General features: G+C 44.6%; 1 protein-coding gene across 2 annotated transcripts; it reads right to left on the reverse strand.

The window, feature by feature from the left end:
- Window positions 1-611: 611 nt before the first annotated feature.
- PLIN1 (perilipin 1) lies at window positions 612-18,567 on the reverse strand. 2 transcript variants are annotated; one of them, XM_081965284.1, is made up of 7 exons: window positions 18,482-18,567; window positions 17,078-17,142; window positions 15,896-16,097; window positions 14,175-14,257; window positions 13,061-13,286; window positions 8,787-8,959; window positions 612-2,125 (listed from the first exon to the last, which is right to left on the reverse strand). In XM_081965284.1, exons 2-7 carry the CDS (start codon window positions 17,120-17,122, stop codon window positions 1,763-1,765), a joined length of 1,092 nt encoding a protein of 363 aa, XP_081821410.1. In that variant the 5' UTR covers window positions 17,123-17,142; window positions 18,482-18,567; the 3' UTR covers window positions 612-1,762. The 2 variants fall into 2 exon arrangements, with proteins under 2 accessions (XP_081821410.1, XP_081821411.1); XM_081965285.1 differs by having other exon boundaries at window positions 18,398-18,506.
- Window positions 18,568-20,140: the final 1,573 nt, after the last annotated feature.

Below are 20,140 nucleotides of genomic sequence, written 5' to 3' on the forward strand. Positions count from 1 at the left end.
GAGAATTTAACACCCTCTCCATATCGCAGTTGCGACCCTCCTCTCTCTCCCTCAAAACCATCGATTTTGAATAAACAAGACATCAAGCTACCTTCAACGTACTTTGGTGTCAAGGTTCCAAATAGCATCCAAAAGTAAATCAGAGTCCAAGGCAAAGCATTCCTCAAAGTTCCAATTTATTAAGAGAGCCATGTTGGCACATCTGGGAAAACCCGAATCTGAAAGCTTCCCGGTTTCCTCCACCTAACTGAAAGTTCACAAACTTGCCCCACATCCACCAGCCCATCATATGGTCTAACTTTCCACTGCCATGCTGGCAGTTCCACCTATCCAGTTCCGGTTAGGTGCAGAGGTGCAAAGACAAAGGCTGACCTTGGTTTTCTAGAAAGGAATTTTGTTTGGGCTACATAGCATCTAACTCCGTACAATTCCCCCCTCCCATTTTCCCACAATAGAAAAGGCATAGTAGAATAATAGAAAGTGTAGCAGGCCAAACATCCAAAAGGAATATGGCTGCAGGCCTGACATTTGGTACAATTGTCTAAGAAGCATGGAATTGTCCTCACAAATCCGGTAAAAGGTGGTTATTTTTATTGGAGAATTTTTAAAGCTGTGCTGATAAAGCTGGCATTACAACAGTGGGTGTAATTGCTGGGGCATGAGGGGCACAGCCAGGAGAGATTTAAACTAAGTTAACATAAGCAGTACATTAAGCAGAAGAGTTGGGTTGCCAGTTGCTTCATTCTCATAGCCCAAAGCCAGAATGTGGTTTTGTGAATTGCAGCAAATCCAGCCAGCCATGATTCATGGCTTAGTATATCGATTGTGATTTTGCAATCTTTGCCATAGCTAAGTGAGATATGAGATTTCAGCCTTTGGAATTGCTGAACTGTGGGTTTAGGCTGTTGTGTGAAGTCATCTAACAGTAACATATATAGCAAATATGGAGATTCTCAACCATCCAAGTCATGGCCGTCCCAAATGTGCTTTTCCAAAAGGCAATTGGACTTTCTTGGGGAGGGGGGGGGTTCCTTTGAAAATGTTTCATTTCTCATCTAAGAAGCCGTTGTGATCTTCCAGTGGCCAGCGGAGCTGGCAGCAGATTCGGACAGTGAGGAAGTTGGGGAGGAACCTGGGCCAGTCCTGGAGTCTGGGGAAGGCTCTGATGAGGGCTCTGTGTCGGAGGCAGAGAGGGGGCCAGGGCCATCTGACAGTTATCAGCTGCCTTCACAGTCAGACATCAGTGAGGCAGAAGAACAGCTGGAGCCTGTTCCCAGTGTCCGCATGCGCAGAGTTGCCAGACGAAGGGAACAGCTAAAGAACAAGGGTCGGCTTGGGAGTAAAGCCACAGGTGGATGATAAATAACCCCTCCCATAAAGGGGAGTGGAGTTTGCAGGGGACAATTAGTTTGCTTTATTGGTTCATGACTCTTCGAGACTCCTTGCCAAGTGTTGAAGATATCGGCCTGGCAGCTCTCCAAGCCAGGTAAGGTCTATGACTGTATAGTCACCCTTGAAAAACCTCGCTGGGTGTGAATGAAAGGAATTCACAGTAACTTAATAAAAATGGTTTGTTTGTCAGGAGTCTGTATCGTAGTTTGGGGAAACCTAGGTCAGAACAGAAGCAAAGAAGTTTCTTGGATGCAAAGCTAAACATTTTCAAAGAAAATAAAACTAAGGAAACCCAGTTGCCTTTTGGGATAGCAATTCACACTTAACAAATCCTCGTTTAGCTTAATGAGCAGCAAACTCACTCCCTGGCTTAGTCTTTCTTGATGGCAGAGCTGTAGAGTCTTGCGAAGTGCGTCCTCATATGGATGGTTTCCAGGCTGGACCTAAACAGGCCTTCACTCCATCTCCTGCTGCCGGACCCCTCCTTGTAAGGAGAGAAAGAAGATTTCCAGGCCACAGCAGACTCAGCTTCCAAGGGTGGGCTTTGAGGAGGGGTGAGGGGCTCATCAAGATTGAGGAAGGGAAGAGGATAATGTCCCCGGCTAGACCGTCTTTCTTGCAGCTTCTTGCTCTCGGGAGTAACAAGCTGGACACCATCTTGTTCTAGGCAAGGTTCTGGAAGACCCATCACCATTGTTTCCTCTTCTGTCATCACAACTCTTGGGAAGGAGAACTAGTGAGTGGAAAGTGGAAGAAAGAGAGGGAAGGGGGGGAGATCCCTGGTGATTCAAAGAATTATTTTCTCTTCCCCAAATCTATGTTTTCCACCCAACTCGAGGTCATACTATCAATAACAATGGCATTTCCGGGACTTCGATGCAATTCAAGGTTTTCGTCCTTCGGGAACATTGTTTTCTATTCTTGGTTGGAAGGGAGTTTGAAGAATGAGCGACCTATGTACATTTCTTTGTCTGGATTTCCCCTGAATGTTTCCTTTAAGAAAAGGAAGAAGAATAATGGCTGATTTTGTTCAATCTGCTTGGCGAAAATTATATACTTTGTGGGAACTTAACATAAGGCTGTGATGGTGAACCTCTGGCACGTGTGCCAGAGGTGGCATGCAGAGCCCTCTCTGTGGGCATGCGTGCCACCGCCAGCCCCTCTTCTGGTTTAAAAAACAGGGTGTTTTTCTGGCTGTTTTTCTGGCTGTTTTCAGAGCGTTTTTCTGGCTGTTTTCAGGCCCAAATAAGGCCCAAAAATGGCATGAAAAACGGCCTGAAAACAGCCCCAAACAGCCTGAAAACGACCCCAAATGGCCTGAAAATGGCCCAAAATGGCCTGAAAATGCCCAAAAAACAGGTATGCGCTGGTCTTTGGGTTTCCAGTGCTCCTGCATGCAGTGGTGGGTTGCAGGCGGGACGCCCCGGTACGGGCGTACCAGAGCCTTCCCGGAGCACCAGATACCGTTCCGGTATGGTGCTCTGGAGGGCCCGCCCAAGCTCCTTACCTATCTTTTAAGGCTTCCGCACTTCCGTGCAAGCGCATGGCACATAGAGCCTCTGCGCAATGCTCCGCAGAGCAGCTGGAGCTTCCCAGAGGCTCACAGAGGCGCTAAGACACATCTACGCACATGCGCGTGGACTGCACACATCCATGTGGACACCGCCAGGCCCGTTCCAACCAGTACGGTTGGAACGGGACCCGGAACCCACCACTGCCTGCGTGTGTGTTCCGGTTTGGGCAGCCGGTACCCAAAAGCTTCGCCATCAGTGCCATAAGGTATGTTACAGTGAGTCAAGCCATTGTGGTGAGCAATCACTTTGCCTAAGCCTCTTGGGTATAACACAGGCATTGTCCTTGGTTCCTCTTCAACAAAGAGGTAGCATGTGGTGTCAACTCAGCCACCAGCTGCCAAACTCAGTAAAAAAAGAAGAAGCTGTTATTAATAGTTGTTGGGGGGGGGGCGTCAACTGCTCAAGCTGACACCCCAACAGCTAACTTGCTTTTCCGCTATAGTCTAGGATCCTGATGGGCAAAGGGTAACGGTTGATTGCATGCATTTTTTTTATCAGGTTGGGGATACTCATGGCTTAATGGTTAGTTCCTGGATGAAAGTTACTTTGGACTAGATAAACATTAGGGATTAGAAACAGCTCGCAGCTGAGATGTAGGCATGCGTTGCTAGATTTAGTTCTCAGCAACCCAAGGTGGGACACTCCTGTCTGAAATGTTGAGAGTTGACAGCTGTGACTTAAATTCTATTCTATTCTATTCCATCTCAACCCATTCCATTCTTCTTTCCTCCTCTTCCTCCTCCTCCTCCTCCTCCTCCTCCTCCTCCTCCAGAGTTGAGTTGAGTTGAGCTCTACTCTACTCTACTCCATTCCATTCCATTCTCCTTCTATCCTCCTCCTCCTCCTCCTCCTCCTCCTCCTCCTCCTCCTCCTCCTCCTCCTCCTCCTCCTCCTCCTCCTCCTCCTCCTCCTCCTCCTCCTCCTCCAGAGTTGAGTTGAGTTGAGCTCTACTCTACTCTACTCCATTCCATTCCATTCTCCTTCTATCCTCCTCCTCCTCCTCCTCCTCCTCCTCCTCCTCCTCCTCCTCCAGTTGAGTTGAGTTCTACTCTACTCTACTCCATTCCATTCTCCTCCTCCTCCTCCTCCTCCTCCTCCTCCTCCTCCTCCTCCTCCTCCTCCTCCTCCTCCTCCTCCTCCTCCTCCTCCTCCTCCTCCTCCTCCTCCTCCTCCAGAGTTGAGTTGAGTTATATCCTATCCTATCCTATTTTCATTTCATTTCCAAGGTTTCATAAAGAGGATGCTAGAGGCTTCCCCGTTGAGCTACTGCCTCCTCCCACTTCAGAATGTAGGGAAGTTCTTCTTCACAGCAGGTTGGATTAGATTAGAATAAGAGTCCATCTTGTTCTGTATTCCTTGCCAGAAATGGCTGAGCAGACGCATCCAGGAAGTTCCTAAGCTGGAACTGGACAAGCTCTTCTCTTCCACTCTTCCCTTTTAGACACTGACACTAAGAACACAATGCCTACGATTCAGAAGGTGGCATTCAGCCATGCAAGCTGTTCCCTTTGCATCTGCTGAGTCCCTTTTTCAAGTCAGCCCCTTCAGTGGCCACATCTTACCATTAATTATGTGTTGATTAAAGTGACATCCTTTTAATTCAGTCTCAAAATATCTCGAGTTTTAGCTTCAATGGAGCAAATTCAAGAAACTCACTCATCTATTTTTCCTTCCTTCCTTTTCCTTCCGTCCCTCCCTCCCTCCCTCCTTCCTTCCTTCCTTCCTTCCTTCCCTCCCTCCTTCCTTCCTTTCTCTCTCACTCATCTATTTTTCCTTCCTTCCTTTTCCTTCCCTCCTTCCCTCTTTCCTTCCTTCCTTTCTCTCCCACTTGTCTGTTTTTCCTTCCTTCCTTTTCCTTCCCTCCCTCCCTCTCTCCTTCCTTCCTTTCTCTCTCACTTATATATTTTTCCTTCCTTCCTTTTCCTTCCCTCCCTCCCTCCTCCCTCCCTCCCTCCCTCCCTCCCTCCCTCCTTCCTTCCTTCCTTCCTTCCTTCCTTCCTTCCTTCCTTCCTTCCGGTCTCTCTCTCTTTGTGTGTGTTTACACATTTTATCTTCCTGTTTCAAATCAGTAGTCCCAATGGACTTTGAGAAAGATGTTAATCAAATCCATGAACTCCTATATAAAGCCAGTTAAAAATAAAACAGCCTTTTCACCTTCACCTCCAAATTAATGTCCCGGAGATGGAAAAGGGATCTTTACTAGAGATTAGACTCTCAAAACATGAGGCAGCTTGAGTTAGACTTTCTTCACCATGATTTTCCTTCAGAAAAGAATGTCAAACCTCTTTCTGCAGGGAAAACAAAACCTATAATGGGGAAAGAGCAGAAGTGGGCCTCCCATAACTTAACAATCAGTTTGCCTAGTGCAGAACCAAAAATGTGAGCACTGAGGCGCTTCGCTCGTGCACATCTTCTGCGCTTGCGTGGGGCTCAGTGGTGGGTTTCAAAATCTTTTAGAACCTCTTCTGTAGGTGTGGCCTGCTTTGTAGGAGTGGCTTGCTGGCCATGTGACCAAGTGGGAGTGGCTTGGCAGTCACGTGGCTGGGCGGGCGTGGCCAACTTGTAAAATGTGGTGAAACTCACTTAACAACGCTCTTGCTTAGCAACCAAAATGTTGGCTCAGGAACTCTGGCATTGAAGTGTGCAAGTCTTAAAGCTGTCAAGTTACAAGACCCTTGCACCCCTAACCCTTTAGGAAAAAACCCTCCGAGGTGTTCAAACTTGACAGCTTTAAGACTTTAAGGTTTAGATAGGACTCTTAGAGGTGGGCGGGGCGATTGGTGAGCCAGCCAATCAGTGAGCGCTGGGCGGGGCAAGTGTAGTGTGGACGGGTGGAGGGAGGGAGCTGGAACCGGTTCTAAACGGCACAGTAGATTTGTGGAACCTCTTCTATACAAGCGGTTAGAACTGGCAGGAACCCAACCCTGGTGCGGCTTCAAACACATGGCGATTTCATGTGCGTGGCTTCCAGCACACCTTCTCGGGCAGTGAGTAGAGCGGGTGAGGCATGGAAATCAGCTGGGCTGCATGGGTGGGGCGAGCGAGCCAGAGAGTGAGATATATAGGACAGGATAGCACTGGGGCGAGTGGTCGGATTTACCCGATCACCCAAATCTATCCAAACTGACAGCAACTCACCTCTAGGAAAGAGGCACATAGGACCTATCATTGGTTTCTAAGAGGTAGCTTTGTTAGCCAGGACTTTGTCCTGATTTCTGAACCAAGAATCCAGACTTATTTTGTCTGCCCAAATTCCGGATAGTGGCTCAGGAAATGGAATGCGGAGAATCTAGGAAATAGCTGAGCAAGGATTATTACGACATCAGAACCACCACCGACCTCCGCTCCTTCCGTCAAAAATTAAAGACTCACCTGTTTCAATCAGCTGGCCTGGCACTCTCTTAGTTTTGCCTCCCGGGGATATATTTTAATTGGGTTTGGGTATTTTAATTGGGGATGTTTTTTAGGGTTTCCATAGCATATTTATTTCTTGTACAGTCTTATCTCCTCCATCTAAATGTTTAGTATTTAATTGTTTTTACATTATTTATATTGTTATTCATGTATTTTATCTGCATTTTATCTGACTGTACACCGCCCCGAGTCCCTTTTTGGGAGAGGGGGCGGTTTAGAAATCCAAAGAAATAAATAAATAATAAATAATACGTTGTTCGTCAGCCAAAAAGGATCCAAACCTCACTAAAATCCTGGTTCGGCCTTCTTAGATAAATGCAAACTATTTTTTTTTAATTTGTTGAATTTGGATACTGCCCAACGTGCTTGCATTAAGTGCAACGTGTGCAATTAAAAACATACAAATTTTAAACCCATATAAAATATAGTACCTCCAAAAAAAAAAAGAGAGAGCCAGTTGAAAACAAGAATAAAATATGTGAAAAGTTAAAAGGTGAGGAGAAGGCTATCAAGGTGTCAATTGGACCCAGGGTTGCATCCTGCTCAGTGAGCTCCGTGCTGATTGGCAAAGCCAAGTCCTCAAAGACCAATGAAAGACCAGGAGATCAGAGGCCTCCTCACCTCATGGGGTGAGGGTGGGAGCCATAGCAGAGACCTGGACCCTGCCAGTTGAAATTCTGTCACCCAGGGGTCTTCAAACTTGGCAACTTTAAGACTTGTGGACTTCAACTTCCACAATTCCTCTGCCAACCCAGGGAATTCTGAGAGTTGACATCCACAAGTCTTAAAAAGTTGTCAGGCTTGGAGATCCCTGCTTTAACCGATGTGATCCATAGTATAAAGGTCTTAGAAGACTTAGGATAACTTTATTGTCACTTTGAATGTACGCTAATTGGCATATATTAAAATGAAATTTTGCTGCATACAGCTCTTCAAAGGGTCTCCACCTCTTATTTACACTACATAAACATGACTAAATAAATAAATAAATACAAAATGATGCATATACCCAGTGGTGGAATTCAGCCTGTTCGGGAGAATCGGTTGTTAACTTTCTAAGCAGTTCAGAGAACCGGTTGTTGGAAGAAATCTCATTTTGTCTTTTTCCCCACTTTACAGGGCTAATCCTGTAAGGAAGGCAGGAAGGAAACATTCTGGTGTTGCTTCTAGCCTCATCTTGATTGCCCTGCTTACAGAAACTGCCTCTCCGGTTAACCCTCATTCCATTGTAATAGCTAAGGTGAAGCGCCCATCATCGTGAGTGACATTGAGTTGGCCACGCCCATCCAGTCACATGACCACCGAGCCAAGCCTACCCAGCTGGTCATTAGGGTAGAGAACCGGTTGTTAAATTATTTGAATCCCACCACTGTATATACCCACATATATTATATGACCTTCCCTATTAATCGGATGAGATGGGATGACATAATCAGGATAAGATGGTTTCCAAGGTAACTTGTCCCCATGACATGTAGGACGTTGACCAACACCTTGAATGAGACTGGAAGCAAAATGTAGCTCCTATAGCCAAGGTGTTAAATGTTCCTTCAAGTCCTGAGAAATTCTCATTCAATATTCCAAACTACTGATGATAGATAGATAGATAGATAGATAGATAGATAGATAGATAGATAGATAGATAGATGATAGATAGATAGATAGATGATAGATAGATAGATAGATGATAGATAGATAGATAGATAGATAGATAGATAGATAGATAGATAGATAGATAGATAGATAGATAGATAGATGATAGAAAGAAGAGATGGGTGGGTGGGTGGCCGAATTACAGACGATCACCCTTGATGAAATGTAGGAGCAGCCATCAATCAACTGGAGTGTTTTAATAGTAACTTTCCAGGATGGGAACTCAATCTAAGACACAAAGTTCATTTATTTCTCCCACTTTTTTGTGCATTGATGTGTTAATATATGTACGCAGATAGATAGATAGATAGATAGATAGATAGATAGATAGATAGATAGATAGATAGATAGATAGATAGATAGATAATAGATAGATAGATAGATAGATAGATAGATAGATAGATAGATAGATAGATAGATAGATAGATAGAAGATAGATAGGTAGAAAGACAGACAGATACCGTTTTTCCTTGAAAATAAGACAGAGTCTTATTTTCTTTTGACCCCTGAAATAAGCACTTGGCCTTATTTTCGGGGAGGTCTTATTATTTTTTAGGTGCAGGAGGTGGCGAATGTGGTCACCTCATGGCTGCTGCTGTGTTGCAATATTTTCGGGGAGGGCTTATTTTCAGGGAAATAGAATAGATGGATGGAAAGAGAGAGAGAGAGAGAGAGGGAAGCTGCTTACTGCTAAGGTACTTCTTGGTCCAAAAACCATATGCAAATTTGTCAACCCAATGCTATGGCACTTACCAAATATGAGATCCACATAGCCAGTTTCAGTCCTGTGTTCTTGGTAACCTGGATGGCTTGGGATGTCTGTCTGAAAGCAAGCTGGGAAAATGCAGCAGCTAAAGATTTGATGCTTGCAAGGGCGCTGGAAGGAGGCATCTTTTCTGATGCACATCTCGCTGGAGACTTGTGGACTAAAAGCAAGACATTTGGAAAATTGTATAATTAATAAACCAGACCGTTGTTCTCCTATAGATTAAAATAAGTTAAACGATTCGATATGTTATCTGCCCATGGCGCTCAACCTGTGGTCTGTGGACATCTGGAGGGGCCATGATGTCATCACAGGAGGTCTGCAAAGGCTTGAAGAAATGTTAAATCTTAAGTCTTGGGGGGTCCATGGCCACAAAAAGTGTTTATAAAGTGTCCATGGTGAAGAAAGCATTGAGAACCGCTAATCTATGTCACTGGAACATCTCTGCCTATGAGTAGACTTCATTACAGACGATTGGGAAGGAGCAGATATTTTGGTATCTCAGGTAACATACATTTAATTTCATCTCTTTAAAGATCCCAGGCTTCTTCCAAGCAGCGTACCCCACACTGACCTCTCAAGCATTTTGAGTAGGATAGAATAACAGAGTTGGAAGAGACCTTGGAGGTCTTCTAGTCCACCCCCCTCTCACTCAGGCAGGAAGCCCTATATCATTTCAGACAAATGGTTGTCCAGTCTTTTCTTAAAAACTTCCAGTGTTGGAGCATTCACAACTTTTGGAGGGAAGTTCTTCCATTGATTAATTGTTCCAACTGTCAGGAAATTTCTCCTTAGTTCTAGGTTGCTTCTCTCCTTGATTAGTCTCCACCCATTGCTTCGTGTTCTACTCTCAGGTGCTTTGGAGAATATTTTTTAAGAATACATCCTAACAGTGAGGAATCAGAAGGAGACTACCTGGTGATTTTGGAATCCCGATACGGGATGTGGCTGCTTTTCCGGCGGGGGTCTCCCAGGGCACTGATGACGTTGCCCAAGGCCAACAGGCTGGCATTGATCTGGATGCTCTCCTTCAGCCTCTCCCCAGTACATAGTTTGACTCCCTCTTCTTTGTGGCAGCCCCTGAGATATTGGAGGACTCCTATCATGTCTCCCCTAGTCCTTCTTTTCATCAAACTAGACATACCCAGTTCCTGCAACCGTTCTTCATATGTTTCAGCCTCCAGTCCCCTTGTTATCTTTGTTGCTCTTCTCTGCACTCTTTCTAGAGCAGTGGTTCCCAACATGGGACCCATGCCCCACAGGGGGCAATTTGATTTTTAATGGGAGCAATTTGAACCTTGTTTAAACCAGGTTAATGGCCTTTAAGACTTCCTCCACATGAGTTCACTTTTTGAGTAAAGTAAGAATTATATGTCACAGAGGGGGCATCAGGATTTTAGAGATGCTCTGGTGGGGCATGGCCAAAAAAAGGTTGGGAACCACTGTTCTAGAATCTCAACATCTTTTTTTTGGGGGGGGGGGTCAGTGTCAATCCAGGAACAATGAAAGTATGGAACATCAGCTTTGCACTTCTGCAAAAATACAAAGCTCCTTCCACAATTCTTATAACTTGGATTTTGAAAACGTTGGCTGAGGTACGAGTTTGTGTGCGGTGTTGAAAAGGAATTCAGCAAGTTCTTTAACAGCCTCAAAGAAAGGGAGATAGGAATGTTTCTAGCACCATCTTGTGGAAGGAGGAGTACTGGAACGTCAGAAATTGCAACCATTTAATCTGACTTCGTTGACCAACCCGTTTAAAATTATAAGAAATGAGGACTACAACATTCTAATTCCGAAACCAGAAAGTACCCAGATTTAATTTCCAATAAACGAAATGAGTTTATGAAACTAACAAGACCAGCATCTCATAATAAGGGAAAACTCTGGCTGCCCAACAACATATGTTGTTTCTTTTTTCTTTTTTAAAGCAAAAATAAAAGATGTTCTCTCTCTCTTTATTTGGAGACAATATTTGGAGTGAAACCAAAACAACCAAGCACAAATGATGACAGATTATATCCTCAATCTGATTTGTGTCACTTTTTAGGTCAGACTTTGGCAGGGAGGCAAAACTGCCTAATTTACATTCCAGATACTCTCTTGTGTCAGGAACAACTAAGGACCGATCTACTTTTTTAAAGCATTATTTCTTTGCCGTCTGCCCAGTTCAAAGACAAAGAATATGAAGCTAGTAGAAGAGGATCTTGAAATGGTCTATTAGGAGGGCAAATGTGGCGTTATAATCTGTGCTGGCATGCTCCTTAGAACTATTAGGTGATGGAGCAAGCACTTTGAGATATTTATGGAGGCCCACCTAGGTTCAGCTAGACCAGGGGTCATCAACCTTAAACACTCAAAGAGCCATTTGGACCCGTTTCCCGCAGAAAAGGAAACCCTAACTGGAAGCCCCCCGTTCAATTCTGGAGCTGACCGGAAATTCCGGTCCCCTACCGTAGAGTCTCCTCCTAGTGCGACATCCTTTTTCCTCTACCTGTCATAACAGAAAGCCCTATCGGCTGTGGAGCCGACTGGAAAACCTGCCCCTTACCATTGAGTCTTATCCTGGCACATTGTGCTTCCCCTCCAAAAAACCAGAAGCTCCTCTCAAAATTGTGGCACTGACAAGCAACAGGGAGCCGCAGCAGAGGGATGAAAGAGCCGCATGTGGCTCCAGAGCCGCAAATTGCTGACCCCTGAGCTGGGCCAGCGATGGTTAATCTTTTTGTTGTCGCGTGCCGAAAGTAGGTCTGCCCACACCCATAATACAATGTGCGTGCCCCGCCTCCGTGTGTGCTCCCCATGCATACGCGCACGACCCCCCACAGATGTGTGTGTGAGACCCCCTCCCAGTGCTCCTGTGCCCCCCTTTCATGCCCCCTTCCCCCTCCCATTTTTGGCTTCCAGGTTGGGGCATGTCCAAAAAGGGGCACGTGGAGGGGGGGCGCTTCCCTGTTCCCTGTTTCCAGAATGGGACTGCAGGCCAGATCTAAGCACCCCCCCCCCCGAGGGCCACATGCAGCCTGTCAGGCCTTGAGTCTGACACCGTTAGAGCAGGGGTGGGAGACGACGACTCCTTTATGACCTGTGGCTCAAGGAATTCTGGGAGTCAAAGGCCACAGATGGTAAAGGAGCCATCTTCCCCCACCTCTGCTTTAGAGAGTAAATTCAAAATGCTAAATTGAAAACGGTGCTGCAGATCGCCTTCAACTTACAACTGGTTGCTTAATGACCATTCAAAGTTACTACGGACTTTCCCTCCCCCCAAAAAAAGCATTTACACCCTGCTTTTGAGATTTGGATGTTTGCCCTCCCCCTCAAGGTCACATGACTGCATTTTGGATGCTTGGCAACCAGCCCACATCCACACAATCCTTTTCGGTAACACTATTGGGTGTTTCCAGCACCAAACACCCTCTAGTAAACAATGGCTTTGCTTAAAAAAGCTACTGTCAGGCCTGTAGGATTTTTGGCCTGCCACACTTTTTATTAATTTCCTATGCTGTTTCATTAGTGTAGTAGTTGGGAGGGGGGATAGAAAGGAGTAGAATTGTGGAATGTATTGTTGTCATTCTTTTATAGAAGCTCAAGGTCATCTTTTGTCTCTGCACCTCGACACCTGACCGGAAGCAGAGGGGTGTAGATGCCAGCGTGGAAGATGATGATTGGAACATGTGATGGATTTGTGGGTGTGGGGATAGGATCATGAACTTTCAACTGGGTGGAATTCCAGGAAGAACATTAGAGTTGGAACTCCATAGACGTGCTAACTTGCCTGTATGATTAAATTGGAACTTTAAGGATGATTCTGCCTTGGACAATGATTTAATTCTGCATGGTATTTAGAACGCCTGACAGCTACATTCACTTTTTGACTGTCACGTTTGCTACTACTTCTACAGTTGTGTCACTTCCAGGTTGAAGGGATTAGCATCATCATTGCCCAGGGAATGTCCCCAGGGGAGGTCCCCCGTATGCATCCTTCCCCTTGCACCTGCGTGGCAGAGACCCAAAAGCCAGCTGGCTGACGGGAGGTGCGCATGCATGCGCGGTGGAAGCTGGGCTGGGGCGACGGCTGGCATACCTGCAGGGAGGACTCTTTAGAAATCAATAGGAATGACACTGCCAGGAAATTGCCATTGAGGAGCAAATACGACAGCCTTGAAATACCTTGCTAATCAGAAAACTGGGGTGCACAGGTGAGGTTTTTCAGCTCCAAGATGAGATTTTTTTTTACAATAGTTCAATGAAGCATTATATTCACCTGAATTGGGCTCCGTTTTCCGATCCACCACTTTCTCCAGCTTCCCAACTGCGGAGGTTTTAGCCACTTGACTGACTTTCGAATTTTCTGCCTTGATCTTCAGGCTGTTCTTGGGCTGCTCGTTATTTTCAGCAAACAGTCCTAAGACTTTGTCCAGGATGCTCCCGACAGAGCATATAGCATAGTGAAGGTGAGCGAGAACGGTGTCCTTCAAATCAGACGTAGCCTGAGGAAGAGGAGGAGATGACAGATTAACAGACTTGGAAGGGAATTTGTTGGTCATCTAGTCCAACCCACCCCCACTCAAGCAGGAGCCCCATACACCATTTCTGACAAATGACAGTCCAGTCTCTTCTTGAAAGCTTCCAGTGATGAAGTTCCCAGAACTTCTGAAGGCAATTTCTGATCCATGGGTTGATTGCTCTCACTGTCAGAAAATTCCTCCTTATTTCCTGGTTGAATCTCTCCTTGATCAGTTTCCATACATGATTCCTTGTCTGGCATTCCTTGGAAAACAGCTTATGGAAAATGGAGAAAGTGATTTATGACCATTTTACATTCTCAAGCAAGACAATAGATCTGTCTGATATATTTAGCAGAAAGGCAAATAGGAAGGAGGAGATGTCTAAAAGTTCACCAGGCTAGTATAGTCCTAATGGAAAGTTCAGCAGCTTCTAGTTGTTGTTGTTACTTGTGAAATCATGTCTAATCCATCTTTCACAGGATGAGGCTCTTCTCCAGTGAGCCCTTCATTCTCATTAGATGGCCAAAGTATTGGAGTTTCATCTTCAGGATCTGGCTTTCTAAATAGCAGTCAGGTTGATCTCCTCTAGGACTGACCGGTTGGCTCACCTTGCAGTCCAAGGGACTCACAGGAATCTTCTCCAGCACCATAGTTTAAAGGCCTCAATTCTTTGGCGCTCAGCCTTTCTTATGGTCCAACTTTTGCAGTTTCTAGACAGACCCCAAATTTAAGTCACGAAAGCCTACATTTTTGAGATGAAAGCTATACTTGGAACATGGGTCCAGGATGAAATAAATGCAGCTAGGTTATAAATCCTGATCCAATTCAGCAAGACAGTTTTCTTCTACTTTTTTTTTAAAAAAAACTTACTTCCTCCACCGGTTTTTGAAGGATAGGTATCTTCTTCTCCAAATGATCCAAACCCTGACAAGCCAAAACATTGGCTGCTGCAACTGAACGAGAGAGAGGGGGGTGGGGGGAGGGAGAATGTCAAAATAGTGATGGAACAAAAGGGATGGTCAGACACTGGACTACTTGATTCCCCTGTATCTTCACAAAAATTTCACCAAGATTCATAGACTATGTTTGGGTGGTGCATTAAAACCACAGTTGCAAGACATGCTGCCATGTTACAAATTGCATTCCTCATCTTATAGTGTAATTATGTGCCACCCTCAGTTTGGAGAATGGAGCATTTTGGAGAATTCGAACATGTGCCATCCCTCTTCTGGACTACAGTATGTCCTTCCAGAGGTTGTTTGAGGGTTATCCAGCAGTCAGGTTTGCAATTCTGGATATGGCATTCCACGGCATGAAACAGCTGGGCTGCTGCTAGAACACTTCAATATTATCAGTTTTGAGCTTCTTGACGAATGTATCATGTCTTTTTATGTACACTGAGAGCATATGCACCAAAGACAAAGTCCTTGTGTGTCCAATTACACTTGGCCAATAAAGAATTCTGTTCTGTTCTGTTCTGTTCTACTCTACTCTACTCTACTCTACTCTACTCTTGGCCAATAAAGAATTCTGTTCTGTTCTATTCTACTCTACTCTACTCTTGGCCAATAAAGAATTCTGTTCTGTTCTATTCTATTCTATTCTATTCTATTCTATTCTATTCTATTCTATTCTATTCTACTCTACTCTACTCTACTCTACTCTACTCTACTCTACTCTTGGCCAATAAAGAATTCTGTTCTGTTCTATTCTACTCTACTCTACTCTTGGCCAATAAAGAATTCTGTTCTGTTCTGTTCTATTCTATTCTATTCTATTCTATTCTATTCTACTCTACTCTACTCTACTCTACTCTACTCTACTCTACTCTACTCTACTCTACTCTTCTGGAAAATCTCTGAACTATCTTGGAGTGGTCCAGTAGAAGCATGGTTCAGAGAAAGAAGAGAACAATATGGAATATTGTATTTTCAACAATGTTTCCCAAATGTGCTTTTCCGGGAGGCAGCTGGACTTTCTTGTTTTTCTTTTTCTTTGAAGACATTTTGCTTCTTACCCAAGAAGCTTCTTGAGCTCTGACCAGATGGTGGAGAATGGAAGGATTTCTATTCCTTGCAGACAGCTGGTCATTTGCATCCTTTTAGAGAGTCATTGAGGCTATTTGGAGACTCAGCTGACCTCAGGATGACCTGAGTAGAAGCTGAAGAAGCTTCTTGGATGGAAAGTGAAGCATCTTCAAAGGAAAACAAGAAAGTCCAGTTTCCCACTGAAAAAGCACCGTTACGACAACCATGATCTGGATGACTGAGAATCCCCACAGACATTTTCCGCAACGCGTCTTACATAGCAATACTTCAAGCCATGATGGTTGGAATTCAAATGTACGAAAGAATTGTAGTCAAAGAAAACGAAAATTTTACTTAAGGAGTCACAGAAATAATAGACTGTAATTATTTAATTCTCCCCCAGAAAATCCAGAATACGTGTCAGTAATGCACCCACCTGGGGCACTACAGAGTGGACGTAAAGATTAAAGCAGCTGATACTGTAAGAAATGAAAATGTTTGTGTGTGTGTGTGTGTGTGTGTGTGTTTGGGTCTTTTCCAAAATGAAGCTTGTGCGACACTTACGTTGAGGCTCCAGCTTGTGTACCACAGGCTTCACACTCCACAGAGCCAAGGAGCTGGCATCCTGGAGAACTCGCTCATAGGTGGCACATATGGATGCCATCAAGGGGTGAATCTCTTTGGCACTGGCATAGGTCCTCTGGAGACTGGTGAGGGCTGAATTCACCGTGGGAAACTGCAGAACTCTCTGTAACACACTGCTTTGCTGTTCAAGGGAAAAAAAAAGTGGATGCGGATATAACCAGAGTTGCATTATAGTCATCATCTTCTTTTAAAGACCCCATCATCCCTTGCAGTCAAGAACTGCCTGTACATTACAACACGAAAAAGGCATATAAATATTCTTAGGGCTTGACATTTAAGCTAGGGAATCTTCTCTTTTGTCATTTCACCAGCAGAGGTAGAAGACCTGGCTCACATCCCATTTGATTGTTGCCTGTATAAGAGGGCGAGAGATCGGTACCTTGGTCTATGTACCAAAGGAAGGACCCATTGGGATCCCCATATCAAAACAACTTACCTTATGTGCACTCAGAACCAGAAAATAACATTTAACACAGCACAATATTTAAGCAAAATGGTTCGGTTGAGTTCAGCATATGTGGGACTGATTGGGGTAGATTGCAGGGGAGACACCGAAATACAATTTTATCACATTTTATCTATATCTTAAATTATTGCATTCTATTCCAATTTCATTTAAAATCATATTTTATTCCAATTTCATTTAAAATTATACTTAAATTCCATTTTAAATTGCTTTTATCAAATTTTAGTCATCAATTGTTTCTGGAACTTTGCGCTTTGATATGGCCCAAGGACTAATCAATAAAGACTCAATGCCGTTTCACATTATTTCCAATCCAAACTCTTTTCTGTAACAGGGGCCTGGATTGCGGTGTTTCCAATGAAATAATGATGAAACCCATCAATGGCTTTTTTAAAATAATAAATAGCAGACATAGCGTCTAATTCATCCAAAATTAAAATTTGCTTTAGCCTGCAGAACTGGATCAGGTCTCCTTAACCTGTTGACTAAATGACTTTTTAAAAAGACATTATTCACCAGTAGTATAAATGGTGTCTCACCAGACATTTGCTGATAATGAATTTTTTTTAGCCATTTTGAGAGTGATAATTATAGCTTTATTATAAAAAGGAGTTTCCCATGTTGGGACAACTTACCTTGCAGCTTCCATTCTGCATTACTGGTTTGCTTTTGTCTGACATGGTGGAGCATTAGTCTGCAACTAAATGGGATACATATAAAATGTTGCATAATAGAATAGAATAGAATAACAGCATTGGAAGGGACCTTGAAGGTCTTCTAGTCCAACCCCCTGCCTAGGCAGGAAACCCTACACCAGTTCAGACAAATGGATATCCAACATCTTATTAAAAATGTCCAGTGTTGGAGCATTCACAACTTCTGGAGGCAAGTCGTTCCACTGATTAATTGTTCTAACTGCTGGGAAATTTCTCCTTGGTTCTAAGTTGCTTCTCTCCATGATTAGTTTCCACCCATTGCTGCGTGTTCTACTCTCAGGTGCTTTGGAGAATAGTTTGACTTCCTTTTCTTTGTGGCAACCACTGAGATATTGGAACACTGCCATCATCTCTCCCCTAGTCTTTCTTTCTCTTAAGCTAGACATACCCAGTTCCTGCAACCATTCTTCATATGTTTTAGCCTCCGATTCCCTAATCATCCTTGTTGCTCTTCTCTGCACTCTTTCTAGAGTCTCCACATCTTTTCTACATCGTGGTGACCGAAACTGGATGCAGCATTTCAAGTGTGGCCTTACCAAGGCATTCTAAAGTGATATTAACACTTCCCCTGATCTTGATTCTATCCCTCTGTTTATGTAGCCTAGGACTGTGTTGGCTTTTTTGGCAGCTGCTGCAAATCTAAGGGTGATGTAGGGAAAAAAGTACACCCATTATCAATTAATGCTCAGAGTTATCCCACAAAGGAGAAAATGCAGGAGAGTTTCAATAACCAAAGACATTATATCTTCCCACAGCACTTAGGTAGGCTGTGACATTTGTGGCCACAACACACAACCAGTCCCCACCTTACAGCAACTATAAAAAGGAACAATACAACGGCCACACTTTTCCCTTCAAACTTTCCCATGATAGGGGTGAGTTCATAATGTGAGTTGTATTAAGGATATGAAACTTAATTAATTTTGCCATGAACAAAATGAAGAGGGGGCCAACCTAGTTTCCAAAACACCTGAAGGCAGGACAAGAAGCAATGGATGGAAACTTATCAAGGAGTGAAGCAACCTAGAACTAAGGAGAAATTTCCTCTGGCCCAAAGCTAATCCGTCTCAGATGGGTTCAGTCTGAACCTGTTCCTTCCCGTTCAGACACTCCAGCTAGAGGAAGCTGGCTACAAAAATTGTTCAGCCTCTGTAGGAAAGCCAGTTCTTTGCATGCATGACTGAATCCTGAGGATTTTAGCTAGGATGGGGAAAAGCAAGCTCCTACTACAAAACCTGCCTTTCAGCAGCCGATTCTAGCAGCCGATTTCAAAGACCATCTGCCAGTGTTACGAGACATCAACTGTACAGGGAAGGTACTCACAGGTTTCAGAAGTCAAGAAGTCCTGAACAGTGTGCCAGCAGCGCCGTCTTGACTGTGAAAGAAGAAACTCATGCCCCAGACTGTAATGCGATGAAGCCCCACCTTCCAGCTCAATAATTCTGCCAAGCTTCTTCGGGCATTAAGCAAGATGGCTCCCCTGGGCCCCTGAAACTCAAACAGATGTCTGAAATACCAGCCAAGTGGAACTCCAAACTATCAAAAGAATTGCCCAAGCAACATAACAAAATGTGAAAACTCTCGGGATCTTTGGAAAGTACCTAACCCAACTCTTTTTGAGGTGAGGTGGAGAATGTTAGGTGCTTTTACGGAATTCCTGGCTAGTCTTCCTAGTCTATTTAAAAAAGAGACTTGCCTGTTTAAGATGCCAGGGTGTCAAAGTAGGCAATCTGGTGCCCAGGCTTTATTTTCTACATTAGCTTGGCAATTCTTGGCATATACCTGGAGGTATACAAGCCTTTGGACTGTAGCAGAGAGAGAAATTCTGGTGAGAGAGAATTTCCCTGAGGATGGGCTCCAGCATGAGTCTGAGAGTTTATCAATAGCACTAGCAATAGCACTTAAACTTATATACCGCTTCACAGTGCTTTACAGCCAGGAATGGGCTGCAAACATTTCAGCAACGGGTTTGCTGCCTGGTTGCTGGGTGGACGTAGCCATGGTGGGCATGACCTAGTCGGCCTCTTGCTCCACAGAGGGGGGTGTTTTCTCCTACCCCAGGCTCTGGGGGCTTTCTGGGAGGGCAAAAACTGGCTCCCCTGGGCTCTAGAGGTCCTCCGGAAGCCAGAAATGGCATTTCCGGCCTTCCAGAACTTCCAGGAGGCTTGTTTTCCCCCGTCCTCAAACCTCTGCATGGGCTCAGCCCTTACCTGGCATCCAAAACAGGCTGCATGGAGACTCCTGGGAGGGGCGGTGTGGGGAGAGCCAGCCAGGGGTGGGATTTTTAGGTTCTCTGAACTGGACATAACGTTAGCTACGGGTTCTCACAAACTGTAGCAGCCTACCGCTGTTTACAGCCCTCTCTAAGCGGTTTACAGAGCCAGCCTCTTGCCCCCAACAATCTGGGTCCTCATTTGACCCACCTCGGAAGGACGGAAGGCTGAGCCAACCTTGAGCCTGGTGAGATTCGAACTGCCGAATTGCAGTCAGCAGAAGGAGCTTGCAGTACTGCACTCTAACCACTGCGCCACCGTGGCTCTTAGTCTTTAAAAGATTACACTTTTGTTCCTGGCGACTGAGCCAGATTGGATTCTATAACACTACCTCTGAGTTGTTAAAGACACATGCAACTTTCCCAGTCTAAGAATATAAATGTATTAGGCCAATGCTGTATGTGGAATCAGCTGCAGTGTTTGTCAGGGGAGTGTGCAAAGAGATACTGGGCCTGTCGAGAGTAAGATCCCCATATTGTGCACGGAAAAGCCAATGCAAATCAGCCATTCCTTCTCACCTTATTTAGCCTCGACACCATTACATTTCATGTTAATTTGTGCAAAGCCAGCAGCAGTCTTGTTGTCATGGGGTAGTATAGTTGTTTTTGGCAAAGTGGGGTCCTTTGTCCTCTCTGAGCTTAGTTGTTTTCTTGTCAAAGTTTCATTACTCAACTGCACTTTAACCTAGTTTGGGTCATGAAACATCTGC

This window comes from Natrix helvetica, assembly GCF_964273705.1.
Source record: "Natrix helvetica genome assembly, chromosome: 12".
In the NCBI taxonomy this organism is placed as follows: domain Eukaryota; kingdom Metazoa; phylum Chordata; class Lepidosauria; order Squamata; family Natricidae; genus Natrix; species Natrix helvetica.

Excerpts from the sequence above, each read along its gene's own strand:
- PLIN1 (XM_081965284.1), bottom strand. The coding sequence starts at position 17,122 with ATGTCAGACAAAAGCAAACCAGTAATGCAGAATGGAAGCTGCAAG. Across the intron at positions 14,258-15,895 it reads ACACAAGCTGGAGCCTCAAC|TTGCAGCAGCCAATGTTTTG; the intron begins GTAAGTGTCGCA and ends TCTCTCGTTCAG. Across the intron at positions 8,960-13,060 it reads GAAAACGGAGCCCAATTCAG|TCCACAAGTCTCCAGCGAGA; the intron begins GTGAATATAATG and ends TCTTGCTTTTAG.